We start from the raw sequence: 14,565 nt of genomic DNA, 5'->3' as shown, positions 1-14,565 counted from the left end.
AGCAACCTCCAACTCCTGGGCTCAAGCGAGTCTCCTGCCTCAGCCTCCCAAGTAGCTGGGACTACAGGCGCCCGCCACAACGCCCAGCCATTTTTTGGTTGCAGCCATCATTGTTGTTTGGAGGGCCTGGGCTGGGGATTTGAACCCACCACCTTAGGTGTATGTGGCTGGCGCCTTAGCCGCTTGAGCCACAGGTGCCGAGCCCAGTTTGACAGTTTTGTATAGAAAAAAATCTATCAGCAAAGTAGGTTCTTATAACTATAATGGATATTATATACTAGTTAAGGTTTCCTGAATGTGATATTTAAATTGATTATCAAAGGTGGTTAAAAAAAATTGCTTAACAGTTACAAAATTTAAACTATTATGCTTTAATTGAAAATAAGAAACCTGGAGTTATGTTCAGGTATCCTTAACTTCAGGAAGTTGGTAAATGGTTGTATTAATATAACTTAAACTATTATTTCTGTGAGGGCAGTGATTTTGATGTTATTAAATAAGCAGACAGGCTGCTATTAATTAAATTATTCAGAATTTCACCGTTAAACTCTCTTCTCTGCCCTCTGAAAACCCAATCCCACTGATACGGCTAAGTTTTAATTTTGCAATTCATCAATATTTATAAAGCCTTCGACAGAATCACTGCCCTTGTTAACTTTTAAAACACAGAACACATTTATAAACCTTTTTCTTATAAATACTTACATAGTTGATCTCAAGAAATTATTTCTATGCCATGCTAAACTTTTACTTCCATAAGGTAAATTATTCAAGTAAAACCTGGAAGACTTTTCCCAGCGTCCACCATCTCCACGGATGTCAGAAGTTTGTACTTCCCAAAGACACAGAGAAAAAGACTATTCTCTTCATTTTGTGCAAGTAGATTTTACTCTGTCCTCACTGTCTGAACCCTGAACATGCAAACAAGTATCATGAGAGTGTTTGCTGCACGTCTGCCTCCCGCACTCCGAGAGCAGCCTCTGGAGGGTGAACAAGCAGATCGTGTGAGAGTGTGAACAAATGCAGTCGGAGTCCACTTTATGATCTGGTGGTTTTTTCTTTTAATGTCTGGCAGACATTTTCTTTTCTAAGTTCCATACATTTAGATCTCTTTAAACCTTTTCACAATTCTCCAGTGGCTTGGGTTGAAAAGTTCATCCAAAATAGCACAAAATATCTTGAATATTTAAAATTAAGCAGAATACTTTTAATATTCAAACAATGGCTAAAAAAGAAACCTAATATCTTTCCAATTTTAGGAGGGAAGAAACAACTATTAAGTAGTATAAATATTTGTGTTTTAAGGTTATAAGATATTTTCATAATTATCATCACATAGAATTAGATTTATAAGTCATTTCTATCAAATTCTCAAATATTGAAACATTTGGCTCCCAAATTGCTGTCTAATAGTGTTAAAAAAATTGATAAGCGAATACAAACTGTATTTTTTTTTCTTCTGATCATTTGGCTCTGTTGTATCTAACTTTGCATGCTCTGCTTTTTTTTTTTTTTTTTTTTGCCCCCTTTCTCACTTCCAGGAAGAGAGCCCCCTGAGTGTGTCTAGCCCAGAGGGCGCTGGTACCTGGCTGCACTATACCAGTGGTGTGGGTACTGGGCGTCGAAGACGCAGATCAGGGGAACAAATCACTTCTTCCCCTGTCTCCCCCAAATCATTGGCTTTCACATCCAGTATTTTTGGCTCATGGCAACAGGTTTTTAAACTTTACTTCATTAAACATTTTTCCTCCCTGCATTCAGAGCAACAACAGCTGTCTTTGAGGACATCTAATCCCTTATATTTCACATCAGAGTAAATCCTTCTGTCTTTTAATTTTGAGTTCATTTAAAAATACTTATAACATCTGACAATATTTGAGGGAAAGAAACCACTTACACTGCATGTGTGTAGCATTTTTACTGAGATGATTTTAAATGTCCAGGATTTTTAAAATAATTAATAAATTTTCTTCTCCTGGAACTTGTGTTTGTTAATGAAATTATTTAAAAAGGAAAAGTAATCTTTCTTTGATTTAATTGTCCTTTAAAACTTCCAGAAACAAAATTATGTAATTTGATGGTAAGAAAATTTAAATAACTTTTCCCCGTAATAGAAAAATTAGATTCCACTTGGAATTTGCTGAGAATATAAGCGTTTTTTACAACATCAAAATTTATGTGGCCTTGTATTAATTAGCAGGATACATCTCGTATGGCTGGTTCTCTCCCTCATTTCCTGTTATCGAGAAGCATGTAAGGGATGTATGCAGCATGATTTCCTCTGAGGAGAGAATCAGAGGGCAGGTGACCATGTGCGTGCCCATCACAATAGGAATCAAAATAAAATGACTTTCAGAAGGACTTTCTGTGATGACCTTTGGAAATTTAAAATACGATGGTTTTTATTGCAATGGAAGGTCTTCTGTCACATATGACTTTTCTGATGATTTCAGCAATTTCCTTTTGGAAATGTAATTCGTTTGATTATAGGAAAAGGGATTATGGTATCCATTAAGGCTGTGAATATTTAAAGATTACTCTGATAAAGCCCATGCATGGATCAGTAATTGTGTGGTGACCTCAACAGTCTCTGTCTGTCTTTTCTTTTGTTTGTAGTTGTTTTTTCCCCTTTCAAATACAGGAGCTGTTTAAGAGTGGGCATTTGGCTTCTTTTAAGAGTGAAATTATATCAATCTATTAACTGTCTCTTCATCTGTCCTGTTTCATACCTGGCATTTCATTCTGAATGCCTGCTTCGCACCCCTTCATTGCAAGGACCTCCTGTGACTGGCCCCCTTGTGAGGGACCGTGCATGGTCTGTCATTATGTGTTCCTACTAATATTGATCATACAGCTTATTAACCTGTGTCTGTCTGGACAGGCTGCATATTAACTATGGACTTGGAATTTATTTTACTGTTTCACTTCCTTTATTTCTCTTTCCTTATGCAGGTTGTATCTGAAAATGCTAATTACCTGAGAACAGCAAGAACTCTTGTAGAACAGAAGCAGAATCCTACTGTAGGTATGTGGTGTAAAGAAAAATGCATTCTATGCCTTTCTTAAACTCATTACTGTACACACATGTAAAACTCTTCAGTGGTGAAAGCATGACCAAATGCTATGCTTTAGTTTTTATTTAGTACTACTTCAGAAATGTTGAGTTGTATGACTCAAAATTAAGTTTTGATAAAATGTATAAGAAATAGCACTTAATTCTGGTGTGTAACTCTTTTGAATGCCCGTAATGGTAACCACTTAATCTACTTGCCAATGCAGACTAAGCTGATTTTAAATCTTGTACTTTATAAGTTAATTTATGAAGGAAATTTCATTTTCCAAGCTGATACAGATGAAAAAAATGTTATTATCAACTGGGAAAATGAAGTTTGCAAAAAGTAATTTTTTTTTATTAAAAAGATGTTTAAAGTGGGGGGTATTCAGACCCTCTATGGATATATTAATTTTCCTTTTTAGCAACTCTTGAAAACCAAAGCAAAGTTGATGCAGTCTTACTCTTTATTGACCTGTAGAGAACATGACCAATTTTTTTTCTTCAAGCAGCATTAGAAAAGACCTTTCTAACTAAACTCATTTGGTTTTTAAGGTCATGGTTGATAAACTATATGAGGTAATGGCATTTTTTTTTTTTTTTTTTTGGTAAATAGATGTCCTGAATAGATTTATTCAAAGCATGAATAAATTTCATAACTGTTATACTATGATCTCTATACTAGGTATATGAACTGTATTGATACCTACATAAGTAAAAATCTTTCTTTAGTTAATTACATATATAGCTCATAATGACAGTTTTCAATATTCCCATAGTATCTTTACAGAAATTTATATATTCTCCTTTTGTATTGATGTTTCATTATATTGGATAGAAATTTATTTACTCTTTCCCTAGTGGTGGAAAGTTTTGCTTGGATATAAAAACTTTTGCTACAAATTAAGCATCAATTTATACTGGCTATATTATTTGCTAATAACATGTCTTATTAAGTTCTTAAGTCTATTTGTTAAGTATTAGAAATTTAAAGTCAATGACCAGAAAGGACCTGGTTTTGACCTGGTCTTCTCACACAACAGTAAGTACTGTTGTACTTCATTTCATAAGAAAAATTAGTAATTCTTAATTCAGAGGTACCAGGGAAGATTTGTCATTTATGACATATCTTGACATACATGAAAAATATCAATTCACTATTACTTACTTTGTGCTAGCAGAGAGGTTTTTGATATGACCTACTCTTGCAAAGTGATTAACACAGTTTCTTCTTAAGTTAATTTTTATGGTAGTGTTTTTAATACTTTTAGGATATATGTATCTAATTATTGAATAGGCATATAATTTTTCCTGAAAGATAACACTTTGATCAGTGTTAAATAACTACATTTGTACATATGATAAATGGTGGTGATTATAGGTATTGCATTAAAATTGACATCACCAGATACCACAAGCACATTGTGAGCCTGTGCAAGGCATTTCAAAGGCTCCTTCTGTGTGGTAAGCGCCGTGTTAACTGCATGCTGCATGAATTCCCAATGTGAATGGAAGAACACCTGTTGTGTATGTATTTTCTCTAACTCCCATCAGGGTCTCACTGTGCGGGCCTGTTTAGCACCTCGGTGCTCGGGGGTTCTTCAAGCGCACCTAACCTACAGGATTATGCTCGTACTCATCGTAAAAAGCTGACCTCTTCTGGCTGCATAGATGGTATGTGCACCCATGCACACACAGACGCATTCCTGCACCCACGCACACACCACGAGCAGTGTTTCTCAAAGGCAAGTCTCAGGCCCTGACTGCCTGAAGTGGAGTCCTAGCGTCCTTTGCCTAAATGACGACCAGTGCTCTCTGTGACCTGCAGCCTGATTATGCTTCATCAGATAGTGACCTGTAGTTAGACTCACAGTACTCGTATAGGAGCTGCTTTGTTGATGTGGGAAGTTTAGAACTACATCATATGTATTCTTTTTTTAGATAATTGATAGCTCATAAATTTTTCCTTGATCGTTTAAAGTTTTGTTCATTGTTAACCCTTATTGTACTTATTAATATTGGGTTAAAATAAAGTGAATAAAATGTTTATAAGTAGAAGAGAATGTCAAATTGGTAATATTTTTATAAAAATAAACATAGGATAAGAATATTTTAGGATCCCTAGCAGAAGGAAACCTCTCAGTATTATTCATAGACTTTACAGTTTCATATTCAGAATTTTTCTGAGATCCATGGAAGCTTGCCCCTTTTGTGAAGAAGAGTCCTTGAAGCTCTTTCAGGATCAGCTTTATTGAAAGCTTTTTCTCGTATGCCAACAAGTTTGCTTTAGCAGCAAAACATGGATTCACCAGAACTGCCGGTCCCTCCTGCTTCCCTCCCTTAGGTTCTTCCTTCCACACGGCCTCTGTCATCAAGCCAGTTTGTTTCTTTTAACCAGTGTTCGGCTTATTACCTTCTCTCATTGTCACTTCTGCATGTCACCTTTCTAACCTCCTCATGTATTTGTTTTTCTTCCTCTTTTTTTACATGTTCTTTTGGTAGCTGTTACGAATTTCAGGTACCTGTTTTTCTCTTTCTCAGACGCCACACGCGGTTCTGCTGTTAAAAGGTTTTCTATCTCATTTGCTCGACACCCAACCAATGGTACGTTTTGCTTTTATTTTAAAAAGTATTCCCCTGCTTCACTCCTTTTTTATTTTTCTTTCATTTCAAAATGTGGGGTATACAGTATTATTCATTTCTCCATTCTTAATATCAATCGGCATACAATTCTAACTTGTATGAAGATACAGTATCACCCAAATTATTGATACTGTCTAGCTCCCTTTACACCTGTAATTAAAGAGTAATTTAACATTATTCATCAAACTTTTAAATGACCATTAAATGATGAGTTAATCCTAAATCAACACCTGAAAATTTCTCATAATTTCCCAAGTGATCCGTCTACACAGATTTTTAAAATACGATTAGTATTCTTTGATTTGTTCTTAATTTTTAATAATATTAATGTTTTTTCCCCCCGATTCCTTTTCTGATCACATGGTTGTTTCATTGAGATACTTACCAAAAATACAGAGCCATCCCCATCCAATAGCCAAATGAAACGCGCCTTTGGGAAGTCCCTGGCGCCAAGTGGTGCAGGTGCATCAAGGTCATCGTGTATCCCGGCTCTGTGTCTGTCTAAAGCAAAACTCAGTTTGGGCTGGAGCACTCTGAAAACTTTGTCCAGCATTCACTTTGCTCTCGTGTGGCAACCAGTTCCTTTTGGTAACACTGCTTTTTCTTAAAATATTGAGGAGTCCGAATAGGAAGAAGACTAAGTTAAAATCTAGAAACCCAATTCCATTAAATTCAAATTTTGAGGCTGAATAGGAAAGTGTTTCATCATCATTATTTATAAATGCAGTTGTAGTATTACAGCTTCTCATATAGAGGTTGATCTTGTGGGGCAAAAGGGAATATTTACTGATCATTTTAAAATAATTTAGTGTCACAGAATTTAAAAGAAAACTTAAAGATTTTTGCTTTTATTTGGAATGAAGGTACTTTTATCCCTGGAACTTTTTTTTTCTTTTTAACTGCAAATAAGTCTTTCAAAAACTTAAGTCAGGTCTTTGAAAAGCTTTCATGAAGCTAAAGGATTCAACACAAGTTTACGGTCGTTTTATCCCACCTGGATCCTTTCATAGCACATCTAAATAGCAGTGCTCTGTTACCTGAAGGTGAAGTAACAAGATCTCATCCTCAGCAAGTAAGAATTTAGCCTTAGAGCTTAATGTGCTTTCCCTCCATTGTAGCGTCTAAATGCTACTTTTTGAAGAAAAAGACCCATATTTGATACAGCTGCAGCTTCTAAAGAAACCTCATGCCTAAGAACCTCTTAGAAGAAAAGCAGAAGCCACAAGAAAAAAGGAAGTACAGAAGTCCTGAGAAGAGACCCTGCAGGTTTAGGACCTATGCTCATGTGTTTAAAGCCAGTGTTTGAAATTTTATCTAGAAGAAATCTGTTTCGAACTGGATAGTTTTCAAAAAACAGAAAAATACTTTTGTTAAATTTAACAGAAAATAATTCTATGTTCCTTTGGTTTAGGCTTTTTTAAAAATGTGGATTTGCTACACATTGTGCAAGTTAATGCATATAAAATGCTTTCCTTTCAGTCCTACAAATACTTCTTTTATGTTTCTGAGGTTTCCTTTTTCTTTTGTTAGTGCTTGGTTGTCACATCTGTCCTATGAATTGTCCTTTGACTCTTCTTTCATTTTTTATTTCCCTTACTTCCGTGTTCCGTCTTTAACACATATCATGGACTTCCCCTCCCTTCATCTTTAGTTCGAGAACATGGTGAAACAAGTATCTTCTGACAGTACTTTACCTTATTTTCTGGGCCTCTGTGCAGAACACCTCCACCTCTATAGGTGCTGGTCCGTTTCCTCTGTGGAATTTCTAGGCTTCAGTGGTATGTTTTTATAGCTTCTAAAAATGTCAGCAGGGTGGCTTTTTAAATTGCTGCGCTAACCCTTTCATTATGCATTATGGGAAAAGTTTTCAAAAGATAACTGGAAAAAAATATAGTCCAAAAGAACTTGATTATGTTGTCCTCTGCCTGTTATAAAATCTAGCAGGCAAATGAAAGAAACTAATTGTTAGAAAAGACTTGTAAACAGTCTGAGGAAAGAAGAAAAAAGCATATTGTTGAGTTCAGTGTAATGCAGAGAAAGGGTTTGCGCTTATTTGCATGAATCTTGTACTTTTTTAAAAACAGTTCCAGTTGTGCAAGCCTGATTTCTTTAGTGCTTAACCTAGGCGCTTTAGCTGCTGTACGGTACAGTCTTTTTTTGTTTGTTTGTTTGTTTTAAAGTATGTGTGACGTTGTCATGCTTTGGTTTGCACCTGAAGATCAAACATAGCAACTTTTTAAATCCTTTGGTTATTTTCACAGAAAGATTAGATTTGCTTTTAACCAAAGTTTTTGTATTCCAGCTGAGAATTAGGCAGCTCATTTGTCAATGTTTCCTCCCAAAATCTAAGTAAATCATACATTAGTCAGTTTTTAAAATGGGCACATATCTGTTGAAGCAAAGAGTTGTACAGTCTGAGTTCAATTAATTTTTACTTTTTAATTAATGGCATTGGACTTTATATAAACCTTATTTAAGCATTAAAGTATTTCTTTGAAGGAAAGTCAGTTTGTATTTGGGGAAGAGTAGATGTAGGAAGACGTCTGTAACAAGGTGTGGAAGCAATTTTAAAAGCCATTCAGTTGAGTAAAGTTTAAACAACAGGTATTTTCTTTTTGAAAAAAAGGGGGGAATAATCTATGTTGTTTCTATAAAGAAACGATGAGTTTAAGTGCTTTTGTTTCACTATATTAATACATATCTGCATGGTTGTTTCATGAAGTTTTTGTATTTCTGTGCCATTGTTATATATGAGCATATTTGTATTTTGTATTCCTTTATACTTGGCCTAACTTTTTACTCAGCTAGTAATTTCCAGTAATATAATTATTGTGTTAATTTGGGAAAGGTAGGTGAAATATGTTTTGGAATTTTAATTCCAGCAAAAATGAATAAATGTTGTTTGGGATCATACTAGAAAATATTGTTGGCCTTGGCATGCCTAGAAAAGTGTTACAAATTACTCTTCGTAAGTATTACATAATTATTTTTGATTAACCTGTAGCATCAGGAATACCTCATGGCATCAGCTATTCTATTGAATAGATTTGACTTCAAAAATTAAAAACTAGAAAATTGTCTTTTTTTTGTGGTTTTCCCCTAAGTTTGTTTTTCAGTATTAGTCTTAGATATTACCGATGCAGAATGAAATCATGTGCATGTATACTGTGTGTTTTATATTTTAAAGGGAATTCTTGTCCCTCTTGTTCTGAGTCCAGGCTGCATAGCATCTGGTGTCATGACTTCAGATTTCTTGTGGTTTGCATGTGACAGACTAAAAAGACGTAGACTGTCCAATTCTAAGCAGTGGTTCTCTTTCTTCTTAATTCGTGATTTTTTTAAGCATTCAACTTTTCTTTTTTGTTTTTGTTGTTTCTCTTGTAGGCTTTGAATTGTATTCCATGGTGCCGTCCATCTGTCCTCTGGAAACCCTCCATAACGCCCTCTCTTTGAAGCAGGTAGATGAGTTCCTTGCTTCCATCGCTTCTCCGTCAAGTGACGCTCTGCAGAAGACCCCTGACACGTGTAGGTTACTCTGTCTTTGTTATTACCATTTAATTGTTGGGCAGTATAAATTACCTGATAAGGCAAGAGTGATAAAACTCTGACTCAAATATTGGGAGTGAGTAGAATTTTAGGAAAGGAGTGTAAAGGATATTATTAAGAATAGAAGTATTTGGTGTAATGTGCAATGTACTATTTTTTTTTTATTCTCTCCAATAAGTATTTTTTCTTATAAATAGTGAGGGAAAGACACAGAAATAGAAGTCAACAAGGTACAAAGTCCTGGTCAGTTTTTAAACTATATTTGCTAGAAATATCACATTCCTGTTGTCTATCATTTCATAATAATTTCTTTAAAAATTACAAAATATTAACCCACACATTCACAGCCATTCTCTCCCCACTTTTTGGTAGTCTCACTGCGCCCCACGTTTCTGCCATGTAGTGGCCTTTCCCTTGTCCTCCACTTCTGACATAGAGGTCAGCTGTCAGTCATCACTGCTAATGGAGAAGCATAGTAAGATGATGAATATTTCACTTAGGGGATGGCTTTGGAAAGTAGGTTTTAATTTCAAATTTGCATATGAATGTGTCTGATTCTGAGAATTGATAATGCTCCAAATGAAATAACTTCTCCAAGCTAGAAAGTCAAGAAAATGAATGTTATTGTTTATGTTTTCTGTAGCCTGAGAGGATGGACAGTTCTGCTTCCTCAGAAGCTGGATAAATTTTCATTTACCCCTTTGCCCTGTGCTTGATATTTCACTGCTTTCCTGGAGCAGGCATTTGAAATCTGAAAACAAATTAAAGAAAGACGCTAAATAGTAAATAGAACTTAGGGTAGATAGCTAAATAGTGCTATTTAGATTTAGAAGAATGGCAGTGAATAACTTGAAGCTAACAACAGAAGTAATCTACCTGTTTTGAAATCATCAAGGAGGTAGCATCATATACATAGAACTATATACTTTTGTAGTGTTTCTGACAAAGGAAAAGACATTGTTAATCATTGTCATTCAAAATATGGTGGTAATAAGATTGTAGGTTACAATGGGGCAATGACAATATCAAATGGAGAAAAGGGAGGGGAGATAATAATAAGGAAAGGTGAGTGGTGGAAGTTAACAGAGTAGGGTGAGACATGGAAGCAGGAAGAGCTGCGTGGTGGTGGTGGGCTTTGCATGCACTGAGACTGCGCTCATCACTGTGTGCCCTGAGACGGCTCTCATCACTGCGTGCACTGAGACTTCTCTCATCACTGCGTGCCCTGAGACTGCTCTCATCACTGTGTGCACTGAGATGGCTCTCATCACTGCGTGCACTGAGACGGCTCTCATCACTGCATGCCCTGAGACGGCTCTCATCACTGCGTGCACTGAGACGGCTCTCATCACTGCGTGCCCTGAGACTGCTCTCATCACTGCGTGCACTGAGACGGCTCTCATCACTGCGTGCACTGAGGCTCTCATCACTGCGTGCACTGAGACGGCTCTCATCACTGCGTGCACTGAGACGGCTCTCATCACTGCGTGCCCTGAGACGGCTCTCATCACTGCGTGCACTGAGACGGCTCTCATCACTGCGTGCCCTGAGACGGCTCTCATCACTGCGTGCACTGAGACGGCTCTCATCACTGCGTGCACTGAGACGGCTGTCATCACTGCGTGCACTGAGACTGCTCTCATCACTGCGTGCACTGAGGCTCTCATCACTTTGCGTGCACTGAGATGGCTCTCATCACTGCGTGCACTGAGACGGCTGTCATCACTGCGTGCACTGAGACTGCTCTCATCACTGCGTGCACTGAGGCTCTCATCACTTTGCATGCACTGAGACTGATCTCATCACTTTCACTTTTTTTTTGTTATTGACTACTTGAGGTCTGTCATAGAAATCTGTGTTTATCTGATCTAGATTTCAAACACCAAAGGCATATTTGCTGTGACTGGCCCATATCTTGATTTTCAAAAGCACGCTGAGTGTTGCTGTCAGATCCCCCACCCCCTGAGATTTTAAATTTGGATTTTGTAGTTTACCCATCTCTCTGTGTTTAGGAATCGAGGAGCTGGTACCAGTGGTCCCTCTCCGCTTCCTCCTTTGGCTGCTTATTCCCCCAAGGACTCCACACTTAAAAATTATCCCTCCTTTTCCTCTTTATTCCTCTCAGACTCTCCCCAACTTTAAAAGGCTCTCATTCTCATTAAGATAATCTCAACCAGGTAACATAGGAAGGCATGATTTACTTACTTACAATCTAATTTTGGGGGTTTTTTTTTGTTTGTTTGTTTGTTTGGGGTTTTTTTGCTTATTTACAGTATAAACCAAACATCTATTTGGCTAAGACCATAAGAGAACTGGCTTTATGTGAAAGATGATTCTGCTGAATTTACGTAGTGAACCTTGTCTGTTTTCTCTTGTATTTCTATATATTCTTAGGGTCAATAAATGATGCTGTAAGAAATTTTCTATAAGGTTAAGGCAGAATTAGCAGTAAAGTACTAAATTAACTTTTTTTTTGCAGCTTCGTGTTCCAATCCAGTAATGCGAAGGAAAATATCTCTAAATACATATACACCTGCAAAGATCCTACCAACACCACCAGCTACCTTAAAGAGCGCTAAAGCAAACAGCAAACCAGGTTAGGAGGGGTGTGAGTTTGTATATTCTGTGTTGCTCTCAAGGGAGGAGTCATAGTTTGCTTTTTTAAATGTAAAATCTGTTTTTAATTAGAATCATTATACTTCCTACAGCATAGTGATCCAATGGGTTAAAAATCTATTAGTAGTCTATTGATACAGATTTAGTTCTTTATCTTGGTTGTCTGCCCTCTGCAACATTTGTTAATAAAATGTTTCACACTCAGTTTCCCCCAAACTGTGGACTCTCGTCTTTTGCTTTTCTGTTACATGAAATTTTTTTCTCTTTCTTTATATTTTAATATCTCCATTCTCAGTCTGATGATATCACTTTGAAATTCAACTATCTTTTACCAGCATTTTTCTACCTTAACCTCTGGGCACATTTGATTGTGTTGTTGATCCTTGCTGAAAAACAACTCCCACCCTTACCTCCAGGCTGTTAAACTCTGTCTTGATATTCTTTCCTTTTCTCTGTTTCTTCTACTTTTCTTATTTGAAGATTCTCCTCCTCCCACTTTCCTACCTGAGATGGGGACATTCTACCCTGTTCATGTCTTCTTATCCACATCGTTTTTTCTCAGAGATTTCCATGCAGCTTTGTGGGTTTAGGAGCTCAGCTTAACTATTACGGACATATATGAAAGCTACTGATGTGTGGATATTGATTTTATATCCCAAGATGTTATATATTTCTTGATACTTTCAGGAGTCCAATGGTTGAATATCTGGGATTTTCTAAGTATAAGATCATATCATCAGCAAAGAGTGGAAGTTTGACCTCCTCTGTCCCCATTTGGATACCCTTGTTATCCTTGTGGGATTGCATTGGCTAGGACTTCCAGCACTATGTTGAATGGTAATGGCAACATTGGGCATTCCCATCTTGTTCTAGTTCTAAGTGGAAAAGCTTTCAGTTTTACTCCATTCAGGATGATGTTGGCTATGGGTTTGTCACAGATGGCTTCTATTAGTTTAAGAAATTTCCCATCTATGCCTACTTCTTTAAGTGTTCTTATCAGAAAAAGATGATGAATTTTGTTGAATGCTTTTTCTCCACCTATTGAGGGGATCATATGGTCTTTGCTTTTGCTTCTATTTATGTGCTGAATTATGTTTATGGATTTGCATGTGTTGAACCTGCCTTGCTTCCCTGGGATAAAGCCCGCCTAATTTTTTTAATGAATAGCTGTATTCTATCTGTTAAAATTGTATTGAGTATTTTTGCATCAATATTCATGAATGATATTAGTCTGTAGTTTTATTTTCTTGTTGGACCCTTTCCTGGTTTTGGTATCAGGTGACACATGCTTTGTAGAAGGAGTCTGGGAGGTTTCCTTTCTTCTCAAGGTTTTGGAACAGGTTCTGCATATTATAGGTATGAGCTCTTCTTTGAAGGTTTGGTGCTTTCTGATATAAACCATCTGGTCCAAGACTGACTTTTTAATTTTTGTTGCAGTGTCAGAATTTGATATTAGTCTGTTCAAGAGTTTTATTTTTCTTTCAGTTAAGTCTAGGGATGTGGTGTGATTTCAGGTATTGGTCCGTTTCCTCCATATTTTCAAATTTTGAGACAGTTTTTGTAGTAATCAGTGATAATCTTGCATATGTCTACGGTATTTGTTATTGTTTTTTCTTTTTTGTTTCTGGTTGAGGTTATTAGAGACCTTACTTTTCTGTTTTTACTTAACCTGGCTCTCAGTTCATCAATTTATTTATCTTTTCAAAGAATCAGCTTTTGTTTTGTTCATCTTGTGAATAGTTCCTTTGTTCTCACTTTAATTCTGATCTAACTTTGGTTATAGTATCCCACAGGTTTTGCTGGCCTGTGTCCTCATGGTCATTTTGTTCAAGGAATCTACTGATTTCCTTCTTTATCTTCTCTTTGAACCAGCTGTCATTGTTGCTTAGTTTCCACGACTCTGTGTGGGGATGAAAGTTTTGTCACAGTTAAATTCTACTTTTACTCCACTGTGGTCTGAAAATATATAAGATATAATTTCTACTTTTTACATTTTTTGAGATTTGATTTGTGTCCTAGGGTATGATCGGATTTGGAAAACAATCTACACACTGACAAGAAGAACATATACTCAGTATTACTGGGGTGGAGTGTTCTGTAGTAACATTCTGCCCATTTATTCTATAGCTGTGTTTAAGTCCATTGTTTCTTTAGTTTCTGCTCGTAGGACCTGTACAGTTCTGTCTGAAGAGGCGCAAGCCAAGTTGAAGTCCCAACTTTTATGGTATTGCAGGATATCATATTGTTCAGACTAGGTTGTTTTATATATCTGGGAGCATTTAAGTTGGGTGAATAGGTATTTAGGATTGAAATGTCTTGTTGTATTGTTCCCTGGTCCAATATATAGTGTCCATCATTGTGTGGATATTGTGTTGCTTTAAAGCATAATGTGTCTACAAATAGAGTTGTGATTCTTGCTTTCTTCTGAATTCTATTTGCCTAAAATATTGTTATCCAGCCATTCACCCTGAGTCTTGGGCTTGTGCCCTTTCTGTCCAGTCAGCCAGCTTGTGCCTCTTCAGTGGGGGATTCAAGCCATTCATCTTCTTAAGAGAATTGATAGATATGGTGGAGCTCTGTTCATCTTGTTTTGTGGAGGTCTCTTTCCTAGTTTCCTCATTTGGGCCATTGTGAAAGCTTTATAAATCTCCAACCCCCACCTGTTGGGGTTTATTTTGTCCTTTAGTTTCTGGATGTCTTTTTTTTTT

General features: G+C 36.6%; 1 protein-coding gene across 10 annotated transcripts in view; it reads left to right on the top strand.

Moving 5' to 3' along the window:
* Nucleotides 1–14,565, top strand: part of PPIP5K2 (diphosphoinositol pentakisphosphate kinase 2) — a 73,941-nt gene that overhangs the window by 54,629 nt on the left and 4,747 nt on the right. For 2 of the 10 annotated variants that reach the window (XM_023512711.1, XM_012804635.2), the window contains exons 25-30: nucleotides 1,542–1,715; nucleotides 2,953–3,025; nucleotides 4,607–4,726; nucleotides 5,594–5,656; nucleotides 9,080–9,220; nucleotides 11,721–11,837. In XM_023512711.1, the coding sequence (XP_023368479.1) occupies nucleotides 1,542–1,715; nucleotides 2,953–3,025; nucleotides 4,607–4,726; nucleotides 5,594–5,656; nucleotides 9,080–9,220; nucleotides 11,721–11,837 (688 nt within the window). Of the gene's footprint in view, nucleotides 1–760; nucleotides 1,189–1,541; nucleotides 1,716–2,952; nucleotides 3,026–4,606; nucleotides 4,727–5,593; nucleotides 5,657–9,079; nucleotides 9,221–11,720; nucleotides 11,838–14,565 lie in introns of those variants that run through there. The other 8 variants (XM_023512714.1, XM_023512713.1, XM_023512717.1 and 5 more) reach the window with 6 other exon arrangements.

This window comes from Otolemur garnettii, unplaced genomic scaffold (assembly GCF_000181295.1).
Source record: "Otolemur garnettii isolate 467f Iridium unplaced genomic scaffold, OtoGar3 scaffold00030, whole genome shotgun sequence".
Classification (NCBI taxonomy): domain Eukaryota; kingdom Metazoa; phylum Chordata; class Mammalia; order Primates; family Galagidae; genus Otolemur; species Otolemur garnettii.
The sequence above is the reverse complement of the archived record's forward strand: the minus strand, read 5'-3'. Positions and strand labels throughout refer to the sequence as shown.